At 46.6% G+C, this 21,669-nt stretch overlaps 1 protein-coding gene and 1 long non-coding RNA gene across 3 annotated transcripts in view; one reads left to right on the top strand and one right to left on the bottom strand.

Moving 5' to 3' along the window:
• LOC138303727 (lissencephaly-1 homolog) overlaps window positions 1-21,669 on the top strand; it is a 124,969-nt gene that overhangs the window by 64,887 nt on the left and 38,413 nt on the right. For both annotated transcript variants that reach the window (XM_069243082.1, XM_069243081.1), the window contains 2 exons: window positions 11,347-11,483; window positions 12,468-12,600. In XM_069243082.1, the coding sequence (XP_069099183.1) occupies window positions 11,347-11,483; window positions 12,468-12,600 (270 nt within the window). The remainder of the gene's footprint in view (window positions 1-11,346; window positions 11,484-12,467; window positions 12,601-21,669) is intronic.
• LOC138303728 (uncharacterized) overlaps window positions 19,327-21,669 on the bottom strand; it is a 48,243-nt gene continuing 45,900 nt past the window's right edge. Inside the window, exon 3 of the long non-coding RNA XR_011205440.1 lies at window positions 19,327-19,625. This is a non-coding gene — a long non-coding RNA (uncharacterized lncRNA). The remainder of the gene's footprint in view (window positions 19,626-21,669) is intronic.

Below are 21,669 nucleotides of genomic sequence, written 5' to 3'. Positions count from 1 at the left end.
ACACTCCCCTCCCAAGCTTAAAGGTAGGGGAATAGTTCAGTGTCAATTCTAGTTCTGGAGGCCGAAATATGTCCACAATTTCTTCCATATGGCCTCATATTTGCGGGGGCAACCCCTCGCCGCGTAAACGAGTTAATCCAATTTGCCACACGGGTCCATGTTCTTAATCCATGCTGCCACAGGTGGGGCCATCGTATAGGTCCATGCTCCAGCAATATCGCACTTGGCTACCACGGTCCCCAACCCCACAAGCAGCCTGTCTCCTTTAGGTCCGTCCAAGTCATACATTATACCAAGGAGAGTAATTCTGGGGCTTATCTGGATGGGGAACCCTACCACCTGGGAGAGACCTTGAGTACCACAATCCAGAATATGTGTACGACCGGACTGGACAGGACCAAATCATGTGGTAAAAATCACTCTTCAGGTCAGGGCACCTGGGGCATTCAGGGCTGTCCCGGTGCCCGGCTCTCCATGGTAGTACAGGTATAAATAAGGCTTGATGCAAGTATTTAAACTGTGCTAGCCAGGACCCGAGGTGCCTTGCACTCATCCCACCAGTCCGCCTCTTCCAAGTCCCCCACACACCTCTCCCACTTCTCCCTCAGGAGGCCCAATAGGTCAGGCCAATGACACAGAGAATTATAGATCTGTGAAGTCCTTCCTTTCCCCAAATGGCCCATAAGTAATCATTCCTGTGGGCTGTATTGTGGGACCGCATCTAGATCGTGCAGTGCTCCTGAAGGGCATTGTGGAGTTGGCGATAGAGAAAAAACTGTGAGGTCAGCATCTGGAACTCATCAAGTAGATCCTGGAATGACCAAATATGTTCTCAATCCCAGGCATCACCAATTTGGATATCTCCATGGAGTCCCAGCCTCAACCCCTGTAACTGGGCCACTTGTGTTAGCCACCTACCAACCCGGGGGGGGGGTGCACATGGGCCTAGGACAATCGTTCGTAGTAGCGAGCAAATACCTCCACGATCTCCTGGGAGTTCTCTACGAGGCATGCTGCTTCATCCCGAACACTGGGAATCACTCTATCCTCGACCTCCTTTGTAGCCAACCAATGGAGAAGCTTACTAGATTTGTCCGACCACTCGTATACACCTCGGATAGAGGCCATTGAACACCTTTTGGTCTCCTCCATGCATTCTAGATGGAGTTTGGTCCTGTCAAGCGGCAGCTAGTCTCTCTTGATCAATAAGACTGGCAGGGTCCTCTGGTTCCTGCACCGAAAGCGAAGCCTCCAAGTCCGCGATATGCCCCATCCGCTCATGCCCAATCCCTTTAACATACGATCGGGCTATCCCTCTCAAAGAAGCCTTACAAACCCCACTCTCTCTTCCCCCCAGAGCACTCTGGCCTAGGGCACAGAGCCCTTGTTGATGTCAAGGAATATTTTTAACTCTTCACATAAATGGTCCACCAGCATGTCATCCAATAGATGCCAAATTGGACTGGTACAGGTGAGGTCCTTCCCAGAGAGGTAAGGATTGGGACGTGATCAAAGATCCCTCTGGGTAGTATCTGCGACCCAGTGGTGTGCAAAATGTCAGTCGCTGGGAAAAACAGATAGTCGATGCGGACCACGAACCATGTGCTGCAGAAGTGTGTGTATATACCCTTCTGCCAGGGTTCCAAACCCGCCAGGAGTATCTACCACCTAGTCAGGTCCCCCACTCTGCCAGACCCTTCCCAAACCTACAAGCATCACCCTGGGACTTGAACCAGTCCATTGGTCTCATGACATTGTTGAAGTCACCACCCCCGATAATGGTCACTCCAGGAAGTTTGTCTGCCATCTGGTCCCTTAGTTATGCCAGGGTAGATTGCTGAATGGACAGAGGAGCATATACACTGTATACGTTGTAGATGGAGCCTTCCAGTGTGCCCTTCAGAGACACGTATCGATCCTGGTCATCACTTTTGACTCTGGTCTCGGCTAACTGGAGTGTCTTATGAAGCAGAATAGCTATCCCCTGGAGCCCAGAGAGTAGCCCGGGTAAAACACCCTGTCATACCCCTTGCGGGCCAGGAAATGGTAGTTGTGGCCATCTAGATGTGTCTCCTGTAACAAGTGTATTTTAGGTTTGTGTCTGTGTGTAAACTGAAGTACGGCCCCACATTTAATTCGGTTTAATTGGCCGTTGACGTTCCCAGGTCATAACTGAGAGTGTCCCCACAAGAGAAGGAATGGAGTATCTGACATAAGTCCCATAAGAAGTGGTAACGGCCTTTCCCCACGGGGCCCCGAGCATGACCAGACGTGGGCATGTGTGACACTATAGATTGATGAGCAACAAAACAAAAAGGGTAACACAACCATTTGCAATTACAAAACAACCCCTCTACCCCCAATGCCCCCACCCTATACTTCCCAGCCAGACGAAGCATCTGTTGCCTGACCCCAAACAAACCATAATACTAACTAGGGAGTGATGTAACTTAGAATTGCCAGACTACAGACCCCTCCACCCTGCAGGGAAGTCCTAGCGTCTGTCATCATCATAGGATACAAACGTTCTGGCGTGCAAAACCTGAAAAGCAGTTGTCGCTTGTTTGTAACACCTTTGTCCACAGCCATCGCAGGCTCACGCTTTAGCTTTAAGGGTTGACCCCTCCATCCGGTGGCTGTCCCTCTCCCCTCAGACTCTGAAGACCCCTCCGCCTCCAACTGTTCCCCTCGTCGTTTTTGGGATTGTTTCTTCCATTGCCTCTTCGCCTCTGCCCCTACGGAGCCACGGTTGTGGGAGGGAGATGCTGTGGCCATTGCCACTGTGGTGGGATGTTGGGAGACAGTGGTCTCTGTTCAGAAAGCCAAGCCCAGGCTTCCTCTCAAAGATTCAAAAAACAGAAATTTGGAATTATAGATAACTCGGAGCTTGGTGGGGGTATAAAAGCTTGTACTGTATTTACGTAGCACAGAGCTTTTGTTTCACTTGGTCTAATGATTTAAGTTTTGTGCGGACAACTTTGGTTACTCACAGTCTCGGAGTCGCCGGGGAGTCCTCCCTGAAGTGTTGTTTCTCCACAAGTCGAGCCGGGGCGTCGGGTGCAGAGTTGCAAGTCTCACGCTTCCGGCGGGAAACGCAGTTGTCTTGAAGTTGCTTCTTTGAAACAAAGTTGCAGTCTTGGGTGAACAGGGCCGCTGTTCTCAGGAGTTTCTTGGTCCTTTTAGAGCAGGGCAGTCCTCTGAGGATTCAGAGGTCGCTGGTCCTGGGGAAAGCGTCGCTGGAGTAGTTTTCTTCCGAAGGGGGGAGACAGGCCGGTAGAGCTGGGGCCAAGGCAGTTGGTGTCTCCGTCTTCTCTGCAGGGTTTTTCAGCTCAGCAGTCCTCTTCTTCTTAGGTTGCAGGAATCTGAGTTCCTAGGTTCTGGGGAGCCCCTAAATACTCTATTTAGGGGTGTGTTTAGGTCTGGGAGGGCAGTAGCCAATGGCTACTGTCCTTGAGGGTGGCTACACCCTTTTTGTGCCTCTTCCCTGAGTGGAGGGGGGCACATCCCTATTCCTATTGGGGGAATCCTCCATCTGCAAGATGGAGGATTTCTAAAAGTCAGAGTCACCTCAGCTCAGGACACCTTAGGGGCTGTCCTGACTGGCCAGTGACTCCTCCTTGTTTTTCTCATTATCTCTCCTGGACTTGCCGCCAAAAGTGGGGGCTGTGTCCAGGGGGTGGGCATCTCCACTAGCTGGAGTGCCCTGGGGCACTGTAACACGAAGCTTGAGCCTTTGAAGCTCACTGCTAGGTGTTACAGTTCCTGCAGGAGGTAGGTGTGAAGCACCTCCACCCAGAGCAGGCTTTTGTTTCTGTCCTCAGAGAGCACAAAGGCTCTCACCGCATGGGGTCAGAAACTCGTCTCTCAGCAGCAGGCTGGCACAGACCAGTCAGTCCTGCACTGAACAATTGGGTAAAATACAGGGGACATCTCTAAGATGCCCTCTGTGTGCATTTTTTTATAAATCCAACACTGGCATCAGTGTGGGTTTATTATTCTGAGAAGTTTGATACCAAACTTCCCAGTATTCAGTGTAGCCATTATGGAGCTGTGGAGTTCGTTTTTGACAGACTCCCAGCCCATATACTCCTATGGCTACCCTGCACTCACAATGTCTAAGGTTTTGCTTAGACACTGTAGGGGCATAGTGCTCATGCACCTATGCCCTCACCTATGGTATAGTGCACCCTGCCTTAGGGCTGTAAGGCCTGTTAGAGGGGTGACTTACCTATGCCATAGGCAGTGTGAGGTTGGCATGGCACCCTGAGGGGAGTGCCATGTCGATTTAGTCATTTTCTCCCCACCAGCACACACAAGCTGGTAAGCAGTGTGTCTGTGCTGAGTGAGGGGTCCCTAGGGTGGCATAAGACATGGTGCAGCCCTTAGAGACCTACCCTGGCATCAGGGCCCTTGGTACCAGGGGTACCAGTTACAAGGGACTTACCTGGGTGCCAGGGTTGTGCCAATTGTGGAGACAATGGTACATTTTAGGTGAAAGAACACTGGTGCTGGGGCCTGGTTAGCAGGGTCCCAGCACACTTCTCAGTCAAGTCAGCATCAGTATCAGGCAAAAAGTGGGGGGTAACTGCAACAGGGAGCCATTTCTTTACACAAGCCCCCCCCCCCCCCCCCCCCAGCCCACATGCCAGGAGACTCAGCCAAAGCTGGGAGAGTCTTCATAGTCTGTCAGGCGAGGAAGAGTAGAGGAAATAGGCTGGTTTGTTACAGGGCCTAACCTGCCTTACATCCTCCTGTTCAGGTCATTCCCTCTGGGGAACTGACCCACTTCCACAGTGATAGGACCTAGTCTGAATTGCCTCTTCTCTGTGCTTTTAATGTCTCCACCCATTCTCTCTATTTTGGGGTTAGAGGTATCCACCTCTGCTAATCTTATCTTAGCCAGGGTCACCCCTAGCTTACCCAAAGAGGTTACCCAGAGCTGGAGTAACCCCACCATGACCAACAAGGTCAGGGGGCCTAACTTGCTATTTGGCATGGGGTCAGACCACCATGCCAAGGATAGTGCAGCCATAAAGGCTAACACCCAGCAGAGGCCACTGACAGCTGTCAGTGCCCAGAACCACACCTTTAGCTCTTCACCTACAAGGGAAGGGGCTAAGTTACAGGCTTCTTTGGGTTCAGGGTGCCTGTCTGCTGTATTAGAGTGGGGGGTTACTACATCTTGTAGTAAACACCCTTCTTCCACTCCTTCTTCTGTTAGCTGAGGAGCCACCCACTCAGGCTTAACAGTTGCCTGACTAGCCAGGACTTCTTGTGGGTCAGGTTGGACGTTACCAGTGCCACTTTTGGAGTTCTCCCCTACTGGAGCAGAATCTCCTTGGCTTGCTGGAACCTTGGCTAAAGATTGTCCACCCTTCCTACACTGTTTTCTTTTCTTTTTCTTCTGGGGCCTACTTGCAGTTACTGCAGAGGCAGCACCTCCAGAATCCTTGGGAGAGGACTGGCACTGGACCAGGTCCTCTCTTGGGCTCTGACCAACCTCTGGGTAGTCATTTCCAAGGAGACAATCAAGGGGGAGGTCTGTACTGACTACCACCCTTCTCCACCTAAAAGTCCCACCCACTTCTATGGGCACAAAAGCCACAGGCCTATCAGTGACCCTGTCTGGGCTAACTCTTACTCTGGCCATCTCACCTGGGATGTACTGGTTTGAGAACACCAGCCTGTCATGCACAACAGTGTGACTGGCACAAGTGTCTCTCAGGGCAATGGCTGGGATTCCATTCACCAGTAGGTGGTGGAAGTGTCTACTTCCCTCTGGAATCTCCAACTCACCTGTTGGGCCCTTTTTCCAGTTGAAGGCTATGAAGACCTCCTCATCTGAGGAGTCATCCCCAATGGCTACACTGGCCACCCCTGGGAATTTGCTAGGGGGTTTGTTTTTGGGACAAGAAGTGTCCTTGGTGTGGTGCCCTGTCTGTCTACAGTTATGGCACCATGCCTTAGTGGCATCCCAGTTCTTACCCTGGTACCCACCTTTGTTTTGGGTTGTGTCTTGGGGCCCACCCACCTGTTCTGGTTTTTGGGGGCCTACAGAGGACTCTTTTTCTTTGTTTCTAGTGTCACCCACTCTCTCCTGTGGAGGCTTTGTAACCCCTTTCTTTTGGTCACCCCCAGTGGAAGTTTTGGTTACCCTAGTCTTGAGCCAATGGTCCGCCTTCTTTCCCATTTCTTGTGGAGAAATTGGTCCTAGGTCTACCAGATACTGATGCAACTTTTCATTGAAGCAGTTACTTAAAATGTGTTCTTTCATAAACAAATTATAAAGCCCAACATAGTCATGCACTTCATTTCCAGTTACCCAACCATCCAGTTTTTCACTGAGTAGTCTACAAAATCAACCCAGGTCTGGCTCGAGGATTTTTGAGCCCCCCTGAATCTAATTCTATACTCCTCAGTGGAGAATCCAAAGCCCTCAATCAGGGTTCCCTTCATGAGGTCATAAGATTCTGCATCTTTTCCAGAGAGTGTGAGGAGTCTATCCCTACACTTTCCAGTGAACATTTCCCAAAGGAGAGCACCCCAGTGAGATCTGTTTACTTTTCTGGTTGCACAAGCCCTCTCAAAGGCTGTGAACCATTTGGTGATGTCATCACCATCTTCATATTTAGTCACAATCCCTTTAGGGATTTTCAACATGTCAGGAGAATCTCTGACCCTATTTAAGTTGCTACCACCTTTGATGGGACCTAGGCCCATCTCTTGTCTTTCCCTTTCTATGGCTAGGAGCTGTCTCTCCAAAGCCAATCTTTTGGCCATCCTGGCTAACAGGAGGTCATCTTCACTGAGGCTATCCTCAGTGACTTCAGAGGTGCTGGCCCCTCCTGTGAGGGAAGCAGCATCTCTGACTATCACAGTTGGAATCAGGGATTGAGGGTCCCTGATTTCCCTAATTAGGACTGGAAGGGGGGAATTCTCCTCCAAGTCACTAACATCATCCTCTGGGTTGTCATCCTCAGAGGGGTTGGCTTTTTCAAACTCTGCCAAAAGCTCCTGGAGCTGTTGTTTGGAGGGTCTTAAGCCAACTGGAATTTTCTTTATTTTGCAGAGAGACCTTAGCTCCCTCATCTCAAGATGGAGGTAAGGTGTGAGGTCGAGTTCCACCACATTATCTTCTGCACCAGGCATTATGTTTCTAAAAGTTGGAATACTTTTTAAGAATCTAAAACTAGTTCTAGAACCTAATTCAAACTTTCACAAAACTTTTAAACTCTAAAAGAAATGCTAACAGGGCCTAACACAAGGCCCTAGCAGGACTTTTAAAAATTTAGAAAAATAGCACAAATTGTAAAAATCAGTTTCTAATGACAATTTTTGGAATTTGTCGTGTGATCAGGTATTGGCTGAGTAGTCCAGCAAATGCAAAGTCTTGTACCCCACCGCTGATCCACCAATGTAGTAAGTTGGCTCTGTATGCACTATTTCAAAGTAAGGAATAGTATACACAGAGTCCAAGGGTTCCCCTTAGAGGTAAGATAGTGGCAAAAAGAGATAATACTAATGCTCTATTTTGTGGTAGTGTGGTCGAGCAGTAGGCTTATCAAAGGAGTAGTGTTAAGCATTTGTTGTACATACACACAGGCAATAAATGAGGAACACACACTCAGAGACAATTCCAGGCCAATAGGTTTTTGTATAGAAAAATATATTTTCTTAGTTTATTTTAAGAACCACAGATTCAAATTCTACATGTAATACTTTGCATGAAAGGTATTGCAGGTAAGTACTTTAGGAACTTTGATTAATCACAATAGCATATATACTTTTCAAATAAAACACATATAGCTATTTTAAAACTAGACAGTGCAATTTTCACAGTTCCTAGGGGAGGTAAGTAATTGTTAGTTCTTGCAGGTAAGTAAACCACCTACGGGGTTCAAGTTTGGGTCCAAGGTAGCCCACCGTTGGGGGTTCAGAGCAACCCCAAAGTTACCACACCAGCAGCTCAGGGCCGGTCAGGTGCAGAGTTCAAAGTGGTGCCCAAAACGCATAGGCTTCAATGGAGAAGGGGGTGCCCCGGTTCCAGTCTGCCAGCAGGTAAGTACCCGCGTCTTCGGAGGGCAGACCGGGGGGGGTTTTGTAGGGCACCGGGGGGGACACAAGTTAGCACAGAAAGTACACCCTCAGCAGCACGGGGGCGGCCGGGTGCAGTGTGCAAACACACGTCAGGTTTGTAATAGGTTTCAATGGGAGACCAAGGGGTCTCTTCAGCGATGCAGGCAGACAAGGGGGGTGCTCCTCGGGGTAGCCACCACCTGGGCAAGGGAGAGGGCCTCCTGGGGGTCACTCCTGCACTGGAGTCCCGATCCTTCAGGTCCTGGGGGCTGCGGGTGCAGGGTCTTTTCCAGGCGTCAGGATCTGAGAGTCAGGCAGTCGCGGTCAGGGGGAGCCTCGGGATTCCCTCTGCAGGCGTCGCTGTGGGGGATCAGGGGGGACAACTTTGGTTACTCACAGTCTCGGAGTCGCCAGGGAGTCCTCCCTGAAGTGTTGTTTCTCCACAAGTCGAGCCGGGGGCGTCGGGTGCAGAGTTGCAAGTCTCACGCTTCCGGCGGGAAACGCAGTTGTATTGAAGTTGCTTCTTTGAAACAAAGTTGCAGTCTTGGGTGAACAGGGCCGCTGTTCTCTGGAGTTTCTTGGTCCTTTTAGAGCAAGGCAGTCCTCTGAGGATTCAGAGGTCGCTGGTCCTGGGGAAATCGTCGCTGGAGCAGTTTTCTTCCGAAGGGGGGAGACAGGCCGGTAGAGCTGGGGCCAAGGCAGTTGGTGTCTCCGTCTTCTCTGCAGGGTTTTTCAGCTCAGCAGTCCTCTTCTTAGGTTGCAGGAATCTGAGTTCCTAGGTTCTGGGGAGCCCCTAAATACTCTATTTAGGGGTGTGTTTAGGTCTGGGAGGGCAGTAGCCAATGGCTACTGTCCTTGAGGGTGGCTACACCCTCTTTGTGCCTCCTTCCTGAGGGGAGGGGGGCACATCCCTATTCCTATTCCTATTGGGGGAATCCTCCATCTGCAAGATGGAGGATTTATAAAAGTCAGAGTCACCTTAGCTCAGGACACCTTAGGGGCTGTCCAGACTGGCCAGTGACTCCTCCTTGTTTTTCTCATTATCTCTCCTGGACTTGTGGGGGCTGTGTCCAGGGGGCGGGCATCTCCACTAGCTGGAGTGCCCTGGGGCACTGTAACACGAAGCTTGAGCCTTTGAAGCTCACTGCTAGGTGTTACAGTTCCTGCAGGGGGGAGGTGTGAAGCACCTCCACCCAGAGCAGGCTTTTGTTTCTGTCCTCAGAGAGCACAAAGGCTCTCACCACATGGGGTCAGAAACTCGTCTCTCAGCAGCAGGCTGGCACAGACCAGTCAGTCCTGCACTGAACAATTGGGTAAAATACAGGGGGCATCTCTAAGATGCCCTCTGTGTGCATTTTTTAATAAATCCAACACTGGCATCAGTGTGGGTTTATTATTCTGAGAAGTTTGATACCAAACTTCCCAGTATTCAGTGTAGCCATTATGGAGCTGTGGAGTTCGTTTTTGACAGACTCCCAGCCCATATACTCTTATGGCTACCCTGCACTCACAATGCCTAAGGTTTTGCTTAGACACTGTAGGGGCATAGTGCTCATGCATCTATGCCCTCACCTGTGGTATAGTGCACCCTGCCTTAGGGCTGTAAGGCCTGCTAGAGGGGTGACTTACCTATGCCACAGGCAGTGTGAGGTTGGCATGGCACCCTGAGGGGAGTGCCATGTCGACTTAGTCATTTTCTCCCCACCAGCACACACAAGCTGGCAAGCAGTGTGTCTGTGCTGAGTGAGGGGTCCCTAGGGTGGCATAATACATGCTGCAGCCCTTAGAGACCTTCCCTGGCATCAGGGCCCTTGGTACCAGGGGTACCAGTTACAAGGGACTTATCTGGATGCCAGGGTTGTGCCAATTGTGGAGACAATGGTACATTTTAGGTGAAAGAACACTGGTGCTGGGGCCTGGTTAGCAGGGTCCTAGCACACTTCTCAGTCAAGTCAGCATCAGTATCAGGCAAAAAGTGGGGGGTAACTGCAACAGGGAGCCATTTCTTTACACTTTCTGACTGCAGTCACTTTATTGTGGAATTATACACAGCATATAAATCATCAATACAGCCAGACTTCAACACTGCTGTTACAAATAAGTAACTTTTTCCGTACACAAGCCTTTAGTTTTGTAGTTGATTAAGCCACAATCAGATGTTTTGTGAAAAACAGCCATAAACGCCACCTTCTTCCTCAAAGACGTGCTGCTCCACTTCAGTACATGTTTTACACTAGGGCTCTTGTTCCCCCAAGCAAGGTTAATATACGTGGTGTTGATTACAATGTGAAGGGTGGGCTGAGCCCTCAAACCAGAGTTAGGTAAGACATTGAAAGAAAACCTTGATTGTAAACACCATCATTATCAGTAAAACAACCAAAGGTTTTTGTAGAGCAGACATTAATTATGCTTATTTTATTCTTCTTTCGTTGTGGTAATCCTATGTTTGGAATGCAGCATTCATTGTATTTTGGTTGTCTTGATGCTCAGCCGACACTTATTCCACCTTCTTATTGCACGCAAGCCCAGAGTTTATACAGATCTGTCATAATAATCTGCATTGAAGAGAGGGATTAAATTAATTTTGCTATTTAAGTCATTAGAATGTGATTAGTGAAAATCTATAGTACATAATGAATAAAAAACAAACTCTTGTCATATTTGATGTTTTTCTGAATTTATACTACTTAATTGTAATTCTTTGTTGTTGATGAACATCGACAACTTTACCTAAACCAGATTGCTTTCAAGCATTACATTCCTGACATGGTGCTGGGTGTTCCCTACCTGTCTTCCTACATCACTGATATTCGTGTCGCTTACAATCAAGGGTTTCTCTGTGTGTCCTGCTTTAAACTCCCATCGCACTAGCTTGGACTCTTCCAGTTCTTGGTGGTGCCCAGACTAGCTGCTGCTTTCTGCTTTTACTGCCACAATGCTAACTTGAAAACTTTTGTGAGGGAAGCTTCTCTTATTCGTGCACAAACAATTTAACATTTATTTTTGTAGCTTGTCTTCTGTCTTTCGAGGGTTGCATTCTATGAAATGTCTCTCTTAACATCTTAAGGGAATCTTCACACTCCCCTATATAAAAGTTCACCTCAAACTGGATCTTTAAGGAGGTTGTTTTGCAATGAACCAAGGCACTGTCCCTGGGTCTGCTCAGGGATATATATTGTGTTAGTGTGCTTTGCAAGGGACATCTTTTCTCCTGTGATGATCTTAAATGTTCGCTCTCTTTAATATCTCGCCCGGTCTCCTGTTTTTCAGCCTTCCTGGCAGTGAGACCAGTCCTAGGAAAATGGACACTTTTGAGAATGCCACGGAGAGCTCGCAAATGCCCACCAAACAGTTAAAGCTCAGCCATGCAGTAACCGACCCTGCTCCAGAGAGGCACAAGGAGACAGGTACACCCTGGGACAGTCATGTGTTGGATATCTGGATTAGACAGGTATTTAGTGTGAAGTACAAAATGAGCAAGCAATGTGCCTGGAGATATTCACATAGCGCTACAAAGGTTGACATAGCTCAGGATCTCCTTCTTTTCTTCTATAATTCCCTCTGCAAAGAATGGACCTTTCTCACAGTCCTGCTGCCTCTCCCTGTGTGTTGATCTCCTTTCTTTATCCCCCTTTCTACACTCTGTCCCCATCAGTCTTCCTGGCTTCACTCTCTGCGTGTCCACCGCTCTGCCGCCCCCACCCCTCAGCTTTGAGTTCATGGCACTCAATCCATTTCTGTTTTGTCTTCTCTTCGACTTGCCTCAGTCTTCTCTCCCTCTGTGTATTTAGTCTCCCTTCTTCTCTTCATCATCCTAATTTCTTTCTCCCTCTTCTTTGTACCATTTATCTTTATATTCTCTTTGCTCCTCTCTAAATATCTAGTACTCTTCCATTTTCCACCTTCCTTCTGAGTTGTTCAGCATCTAGCTTTACTCTCATACCACACGATTTCTTTCATTTCTGCCTTTCTCGGGTCATGTCCATGATATTCCTTCATCTTCTTGACTTCATCCTTTCCCCCCGCCTTTATTCCTCCTTTGTTTTATTTTTATTTCCTTTTTCCACTTATGTATTTTTTGTCTCTCTTTCCTTATGTATGTTTCCATTATTCCTCTGCAATCACCTCCGTTGCTCTCTTCTTGTCTTCCACCTCCTCTCTTTCCACCCTCTTTTTGCATCTCTGTTTCTGTTCTTTTGTGACCCTTTGTTCTTTTCTTTCCTTGCCCTTTCCCCTCTTTATTCTACCTCCTGTTTCTTCTTGAATGACTCTCCCACCTCTTCTCTCTCCTGTTTGCATTTCCCCATCTTTCTCTCTCTTCTCTTTACCCCCTGTCTGACTCCCCATTTTCCTTCCAGCCCTTATTTGCCTCTTTCATCCTTTTCCCTTAGGACACGTGAAGGACCCTGTACTTGCGCAGAGGCAAGCAGCTGCGAAGATGCATTTCCTGAAGCGGCGGCTAGAAGGACATGCAGACCTCATTACCGCAGTTGTATTTGAAGGCGCCATGGTCATCTCAGCCAGGTAAGCTTTGTATAATTAGTGTAGTAACGCAGGTAAAATCTCGCAAAATGTAATTTACTATGGGGTTTACATCTGTAGAAAGGAAATTATAATTGCAGATTCCCTCTCCAGAACACATACAACTTTAATGGAAAATAAAGATGATTTAAAGTACAAATTAAAAATAGCATTAGTGTGTGATAGTGATATTAAGGGCCTGGTTATGAGTTCGGTGGATGGTTTAGACCATTGCCAAACTTCCGCCAGGGAGGTTGCCGCCATACTATCTACCCTCTCGCCGGGCCCATCAAGATTTTCCCGCTAGGTCAGCGGTGGAAACCTGAGTTTCTGCCCGCTGGCCTAGCAGGAAACAGCCTACAGCATTGTCTCCCGCTCATAATCAAGCCGGTGTCAACGGGACGACGGGATGGACATTTATTTCATGAATAATCTTTGGATGGATTTCATTAATTTTGGATACCTATGAACATCTTTTCAAATTTACAACTGTGAAGCAACTAATATTTCAGTGTGGGAATATGGACTATTGGATAATTAATCCCATTAATTTCATGTTTGTATTATAAATTGGATCTATTGTAACATTTCCTGGACTGTATTTAATTTGTAATGAATATTAGCTTCTGTTTACTGACTTGGTGTACAATGACTCATAATTAGTACAAGTGTGCGAATACATTCTATGTAGTTGGAGGTAACGTTATGTTACTTTATTGGGGAGATTGGAGGGTGCAACCCTAGTATTTGGCACCGTGTACTGCAGTATAATTTATAGCTGTATTTATGGGGGCAGGAGCGCCTTATCACTCGTAATTCACCCCCACATATAGAATGTACAGGGTGCACCAGCACCCTCACAATGTTTACTGTCTGCAAAAGCAGACAGTAAATATTGTGAGAGTGCTGGCTAGAGGGGGGCTGCACTACCTATGCCAAGTGCATAGGCAGTGCAGGGCCCCCTCTCGGGACCTGCACCCATTCTCCGTCAGCCTTTTCTTGGCACTGCTACCTCCATGAAATTGGTGGCTGAGGACGAGGTCGTAATCCCCCGGGGAGCCCTGCTTGCAGCGCTGCCCTGGCAGATTATAATTGCCACCTACCGCCAGACCGCCAGGATCCATAATCCTGGCAGAGTTGCAGTCCCACTGCAGCCCAAAAGTCAGGGTTGAAATATGTCCCTCGGACCGCCGCATTGGCGGCGTTCCGTCCACCATCTGTGAGCCTGGCGGTCTATTCCATTTAGGAATTGTCAAGATTAAATATGTAGTCAAGAATGTTTTTTTTGATGGCCTGGAATTTATATTGATGTAGAGAGGATGGTAAGAGAGTGCGTTGACTGTTATTGTTACTGATAAAACCATGCGAAGCACTTAGACTGCTTGTTTGTGATTATGAGTATCCCAGAGCGCCTTGAGAGAGCATAGCTGTGGACATCAGTGGACCGATTGGTAAGTCACACAAGTGTATCATTGTGGTTGTAGATATCCATGTGTCAAAGTAGTTGATGAAGCAGACACATACAGTGTTTTCATTTTGTTATGCAAAATATTGGAATTGAAGGTATACCTTTATACCTGATCAGTGACAACGGGGAACAATTTACATCTGGTTAAGCAAAGAAACAGATCAGAGACATGGGAAATATTCATAGAAGCAGATCACTTTATAACCTTAGTGATAACGGAATGGTGGAACCATTGAACAAAGGTTTGAAACGTGCCCTTCGCTTGTGTGTAAGAACAATTCGAGCTGGGAGCTGCAAGTTGTAAAATCGGTGTGGTCATACAGAAGTAGCTCCCCCGGGATATATACTCCATTTGAGATCATGGGAGGAAGGAAACCAAGGTCAAAATATAGTCGTGGTTCGCCTTTCATTTTACGGTAATTGGGATGTCAGAAACCAAAGTCAAAAATTACGAAATGTATATAGAAAGTATAAGAACTATTATGACAAGAAACACAGTGTTACAATAGCTAAAATTGAAGTAGGCCAGTGGGTAAAAATCCAATAACCTGGCAAGGTGCCCAGAGGAGTGAGCCAATGTGTTTTTAAACTAGGCGGGTCATTCAACTTTTGAAAAATGTTGCGAGGGTGGAGGACGGGAGATGCCGGCCTTTGAGTAGACGGGCTGTAACCCATGGGGTGACGATGACTGTGGGCAGTGTGCACAGTAAGCCTCACCGACCACGGCCCCGGAGTCCAGCATCACTTCTGAACAGGGAAGTGTGCCGAGCGGTTCAGAGCAGTGTTTGGGGAATTCTCGACAGCGGAAGAAGGAAACGGAGTCTCCGGGAGATATAGGGTTTGAAAGCGAAGGTGTAGAAACCATTTGTAAACATCTGCTGCTCAACAAGATACCTTCGTTAATGGGAATCCAGTTACTAAGCGACCTGAAAGGACATCGAAGGACCGAAAGCTTTGGATGAATTTGCGTCTGGATAATTGCGTGTTATTTGTGGAGCTTTACACATCTTTATGCATCTGATAAGGGAACAGAACTTTGTTTCTCACTTTCGTTTTTAGGTCGTTTTTCCTTTTTATTATTACATTATGCCGTACGATATTGTTCGTCAATGATAGATAAGTTATTTTTGTCATATATGGGAGGGGAAATGCAGTGTACGTATTAGCTGACATGTCAGGGTTCATTGTGAGAGTGAAATGAATGAAGGTTAAAGGACAATCCAGTCACAGATTAAGAAGTACTCCACAGCATCCCACTCATTTGATTGGTTTACCACCATAACTGGAGGCTCTGAAATCAGGTCTCCTTGAAGTGACTCTACTCATAATCATGGTCGGCCCCTGAGCCAGGCGATGCAACACTTGTACCATTCAGAGAAGCTGCATCACAAGATGATCACAATGTATGCTGTGCTATGCATAACAACCCGCCAAGCTGAATGCCAAATGAAGGCAGGCGTAAAATAGGAGATATTTCCACTAAACAAATAAAAAAAACAATAAATTACGAGAAAAAAATAACAGTAAAGCAACTATATTGTTAAAAAAAACACCAGTCTCCGGCTGGATATCTGATATCGACCTGAAACGAAAAAGGGTAGTTATTATATGCATAAAAGCAAGTATACTTGGATCAGCAAAGTGCAGTATACAGCTATGGCCACTAGGCTGCAGTATTAGCTAGGTGAACTTAAAAAGAAGCGATCTGAGGGTGTCTAAATCCAGCTTGCAGTACAAGAGAATACGAAGTCAAGGTGACGAGGTGGGTCACCTTACATAAATTCCACCACACGGAAATGTTTTATTTATGGAGCAGAGCAACGCTAGAGACGGATCTAAAGAGGAAGGTTAAAGCCCGGATTCCCTTTCGGGCTTCAGCAGCTTTGGAACTGAGCTCCTCGCTCCGCTCATGTCGTGGCGAGGAATGAAGTCAGCTTCTCTCATGCTTACCACTCGCGCGCACAGGGTCGCACTCTGTTTCAGCAGCTGAAGGATGGAGCGTTTCTCAGAAAAACAAACATCGGCCAATTGTTCACGTTTTAAGATTCTGCAAAGGTTCCGAACATGATACCTTTAGATCTTCGTATAAAATTGTCTCTATTCATTTTTTCATGTCTTTTCTGTATTTGTTTACTTTAATTTTCCGTAAGGGGTCATTAAGGTATTAGTAGAACACATTTTAAAGTGATTTTGTCTATGTTTACTGTTTCAAGTATGTACTGATAAGGGGGAAAAATACACGATATAGGTAATTTTCCTTTTTTTTTAAACTGACTGGAACCCAAGATCATGCGGGCAAAAAAACAAGCATTTGCATTGGGCCTCACATTTGCTCAAGTTAGAGCTATTAGTGTTGTAAATTCCTAACTGGACTTTTCTTGCCACATAACTTGAAAATAAAAAGTAAAACAGTTGACAGAATCAAGCCGATTCAAAGCGCCAGGGCCGCTATGAGAATGAGCGCGAAGGAGAGACACAAAGTGAAAAAGAAGTTCACTCACAGTCAAACGTATCTGCAATTGTGCAGTTATCCATGTAACAGGTTCAGTCTGCAAGGCAGTAACAAAATTACCCCAAGGAGGGACAAGTAAAGCATTTACCAATGACAAGAAATTATTTTTGAAAGGCAAGCACACTAATGAGTGAAATTGATGGGCGTTGTTAAAAGCCCACAATTCTTACAACAGGTCAAAGCGCTTGTGCCGTTGCCCTAAAAAGGGCCTTGTGCTGCAGAAAGTGCATAAATTCACCATGCAAACTTGAAGGCCCAAGTAAGAAGAGAATTGACTATAAGTAGGCATTAAAAAAAATGGATAGGGCAGGGTCCAGTGAGATCAAGTGAAATGGTAAACGAGGGCCGAGGAAAGAAATGAAGGATAATTCGTAGTTGCCGAGCTTCCCTTTTGGTCATGTGTGACAATATCACGGTCAAGTGTGCTTATGTATCACAGTCTGCGCCTTATGAGTGACAATGTGAGTGAAACCTTATCCAGATTAAAACGATCAGAAAGAGTCCCCTGTGCTGCAACATACAGATCTACAAGTAAGTCCTATGTATTTTTTTGTTCAGTTGTAATTAAGTGCACTGAAGTCGTGCTGCTCGCCGGTGACACACTGTCATTGAATTTAAAGTTACCTGTTTCTGCACACAGTGGAGAGCACCAAGCAGCTGCCTCTAAAAACACTGCACTCCCTGACAGCTCTCAGGCCCACTTCTACCTCCAGAGCCTGTCCCAAATCGGATTGACCAGGACAGCGCCCTGGGGAGAGAGAACATGTGATGTTTCGTGTGAGGGCAGGGGGGTCGTTGCGGCGTGACAGCAGGAGGTGTGAGGAAGATGGGGGGAGGGCAGGGGTTTAATGGGGAGCTAACAGTTATGCTGAGGTACGTTAAGAGCTGATCATGGGATGGATGATGCTGTTTGCAAGACATTAAGTCAGGGAGTGCCCTGCTGCTCCCTTTGGGAAATTGGTGCCCAGGGCCTGGGCCCAGCATGCTCATGCCCAAGGCTGGCGTTGCGCTTATCATCCAGCCGGGTCACAGACACTGGTAGCTGCTAAATGTTGACCATCAGTGTCTTTCTCATCCTACTGACAAATAACTTTTTTGACACTGGGTGAATTACAAATAACTACTGCTGCTCACCTAACAGGAACTCTCAAAATTGTGCGATATTGTTGCAGTGCAGGAATGGGGAAAAGATTAACGAGTCTGGTAATCTAACCCAGTGGTCTTCAAACCTTTTAAATTAGCACCCTCCAGTGGAAAACAAAACGATCGAGCCCCACCCCCTCTGAATTCAATTATTCTTTTAAACTGGCAATGTTTAAATACATTTAGACTTTTTTAAACATTGCAGCTAACTTCTGTTACTGTTTTAAAAAAGGAATCAAATACATGATGGCAAACATACTATTCTGGTCAGGCAGGCCTTACTGTGTAAAAGTACCCAAAGTGGGATTATTAGAAGTGTTTTGGGGATTTTAAGAGTATTTGGAGTTCCTTAATTTTTGACCAGCTTGGATATAATGACAAAACATGTCATTGATGGCCCATTACAGAGCTGTTTACTGCTGATCATTGTCCCCCCCCGTTTGAAGACCCCTTATCTAACCTGTGATGTTTGGCACTTGGCAGGGCTGTTACAATTTATATAGTGCTGAATAGTTCCTTGGTGCAAATTAACCCCACACATGCATTTTATTCAAGACCCCAGAGCAAGATATCTTGCACTATCAAAGCTCTCCATTCTTGAGGTGCATCTATTAAAATGTATACATTTATTTATAAATCATTTATCATTGGGAAACGTGCGGTATTCTATAACTTTGCAGGATATATATTGATGTACAAGTACAACAGATTTAAAGCCTTACTATGTAACCTCAAATTAGTACTTTTTCTGTCTGAAATATTTTGATGGCGTTGTGACATGTATAAACTAGGAGGAGGGAAATGGGATTTGATTTATATATGCAGCTGAATAGTTGAAAAACAAAGATGCTCGGAGTCAGACCCTACATGGTGAAAGGTTCAGATGCCTTGGCGGAAAACAACACTAGGAAAGATGCTGCTCCCGATCTGTGTCCGGGCACTGCTGGGTTCAAACTGTATATTGTTTATCAACATGACCACGCTGTTCTGACAAAACCATGTAGTATGCTCAGAGCCGCGTTCAGCATAATTGTGAGTGATAATGATTCCCCGTGATGGGTGCCTAAGAGACTTCTTAATTGATGATGTGTGATGATGATCAAGACAAGCCAGTACATTTTGACACAGCGCACCCACTGCCGGCACAACTCACTACAGCTCCTTGTAGAGCGCAAGTGCACCTTGATGTTGTTCCCGTAGTGCTATAGTGCGCTTAACTCATGCATTTTAAAGCAGCAATGCAGACACCAGCACTTAAATGCGTTAGTTTAACCCCTGATGCGTGGTACTTGGCAGGGCTGTAAGGTCCACAGTGAGAATAGAATGAGCCCAAAAATAGGATTGAAAGCATCAGGTTGAAGATGTTCCTTGATGAAATAGAGCCGAGAAGATAAAGTGCAAGCACTAGACAGTACCTTTAAAGGAATGTTGATGTTGTAGCTTGAAATGGCACACGGGGAACATCAGTCATTGCCAACATATGTAATTTTGTATCTTCCAGGGAAAGAAATCACAAGTGTATAGGTTGCAGTCTTGAGTTTATTCTGACATAAAAGCTCAAGCCTTCATCCAGCAATAATCATCAAGGTATGGAACTTTCACCCCATCCCACAGCAATGCAGTCCCACAACACCAGACAAACATTCCATGACATTCCATAGAAAAAGACTAGAAAGTTAGCTCTAAATACCACCTCTGGGTTTCGGTTCACTTAATCCTTGACTCTTGGAAGAAGTCTTGCAGCTTAGATTTAGTGAGCAAAGAAGAGCTGACCTTCTCAGCCAGAAGAGAGACTGTCCTGATATTGTGAAGATCTGCACAAGGCCCCGCAGAAAGTCTGCATTGCGGACCTTTCAAAGGACCAAGATCTTCCAAGATCAACGATGTTCCAGCAACTCAGCGGGCCTAAAGAAGCAGAGAAAAAGCACCTTTCAGGGTAATGCACTGCACCACACATTTTCTGGTTTATTTAACTAGGGGAGCTTGTACTGATTCCACAACCTTTTGAACCACCTTTATGGCCTTTATTGTGTCATTGCAATAGGTAATAGTTGCAGATTATCCGTAATCATAAAGTTCATACCGAGCAATAGTAAAGTTTTGGGGTCCACTGGATGCCCTCAGTTCTGTGAGTGGCAGTGTTATGGTATCCTGAAGGTAGGTGCTCCAAGGAATCTAGTTGGTTATCCTCTAGTACATTCTCTACTTTTCTAAAAGATGAAACACAGTTGGGGGCCTTAATGTTTATCGAAATACTTGAATTGTGTCCTTCCTTGTCCCCCGGTCACCATTGATATGGACACCCTGATGCTGAATCCTTGAACCACACCATTGATAACATCGGCTGACACCCTTGTTGTTTAGGTATTTCGTGTTTTGGGTCTCAGAGACTTTTCACTTTTTATGACTGGAAACTTCGCAGCTCCTGCTCCAACCCACGGAATTCTCGAATCTGGTATCCAAACGCAGCGTCTAGTAACCTGACATCCTTTCTTTCTGTTTTTTGTTTAATTACCTGGAGCATTAAAGAAATGTTGCTAAACACTATTGAAAAGGACCTGCCACATCATGAAGTTCCTTAGGACAACCCACTTGCAGCCCCATAGGATACTGTTGGTCACATAGCACGCGTTATACAAATTCTAGTACAAAACGAGGGTGCCTGTGGGTCATATCTTCACCCTAGAAGCTATAAACATATTTTTAAAAAAAATTTGTGTCATAAACTTAAGTGCTCTTTTTACTTACCAGTAAATACATCCTAAACTTTGACGATAAAACACTGAGCGGAAATTGAGTTTATTGCGTGTTATTTACTTTGACATACTGAATATGAGCTTCTGACTCCTACAACCTTCTGAAGTTAGCCTTGACAGCTTGCTCTTGCTATCCTGGGTGTCAAGAACAGAAAGGGAGTACCATGGCTATCCCATGGGGCCGTAAGGGCACACAGGCCCGGTTTGTGCTGCAACGCCAGGTGCCAAAAAGGAACAGTGCACCCTATAGCTGATATTGTGCTGCCCCCAGAACAGCCATACACTCTCTGGGGGCAGTGCATTGGTGAAAGATGGCCACTGACTGAATCACTTTGTCTTCTTTTTACAATGCATACTGCACCTAACTTGCACTTGCAAGGCGGTTAGAGATCCCTCTGCCAGTAGGTGACTTCACCGCTTCAAGTGTATGTCTGGGGCCAGTCCATTGACCCCCTTTGGCCCTCCAGAGGGCTTCCCTTAGGGGGCACATTGACTGTGGGCTGCCTTTCCGTGCCCCGTCTCTTTCCTTCTGCGCCCAACATCAATGATACAGCAAGGATGCAGTGACAAAATGTTGCCCCCATTTTCCATGGGGCCAGGCCTGGTGCAAATGAAAGAATGCCCTCTTAGGATAGCGCCTGCGCTATATGTGTGCCAGCGCTATCAGTACTACAGAAGGGCGGCATAAGCGTCTGCTGCACCTCTGGGATATAACAGCGCCCCTGGTGGTTGTCAGAAAACAGGCGCACCCATGTGTTGTATCCCGGGCACCATTGGAGATGCGGGCCCTGGAGTGCGGAAGTATCAGGGGCTATGGACATCAGTGGTAAACAACAGTACCTACAGGAGATCCTTGCACGATAATCCCCTGTCTGCTCCACGACCATCCCCCCATTACCCATACAAACCATCCCACTACACAGTGGACGACCAGTGTGTGACTTGTGATCTATTTACTCCAGCAACACCCTCACCGTGGAACACTGCACACAAGCCAAACCAGGGGATAGCTTGCACCATCATCATCCCTTTCAACACACTAAAAAGTAACAATACTTAAAATCACACAACTTACACCAGATCAGCTGTGACTGGCACAGTGTAGGTGCACAACTTGCGCCAGTGACAGTATGCACCCCTCAAACAGACACATGTATGACGAAGTGTGGAGCAACTCACCGAGTCACTCACTG

The sequence above is a fragment of the Pleurodeles waltl genome, chromosome 7 (genome assembly GCF_031143425.1).
Source record: "Pleurodeles waltl isolate 20211129_DDA chromosome 7, aPleWal1.hap1.20221129, whole genome shotgun sequence".
In the NCBI taxonomy this organism is placed as follows: Eukaryota; Metazoa; Chordata; class Amphibia; order Caudata; family Salamandridae; genus Pleurodeles; species Pleurodeles waltl.
The sequence above is the reverse complement of the archived record's forward strand: the minus strand, read 5'-3'. Positions and strand labels throughout refer to the sequence as shown.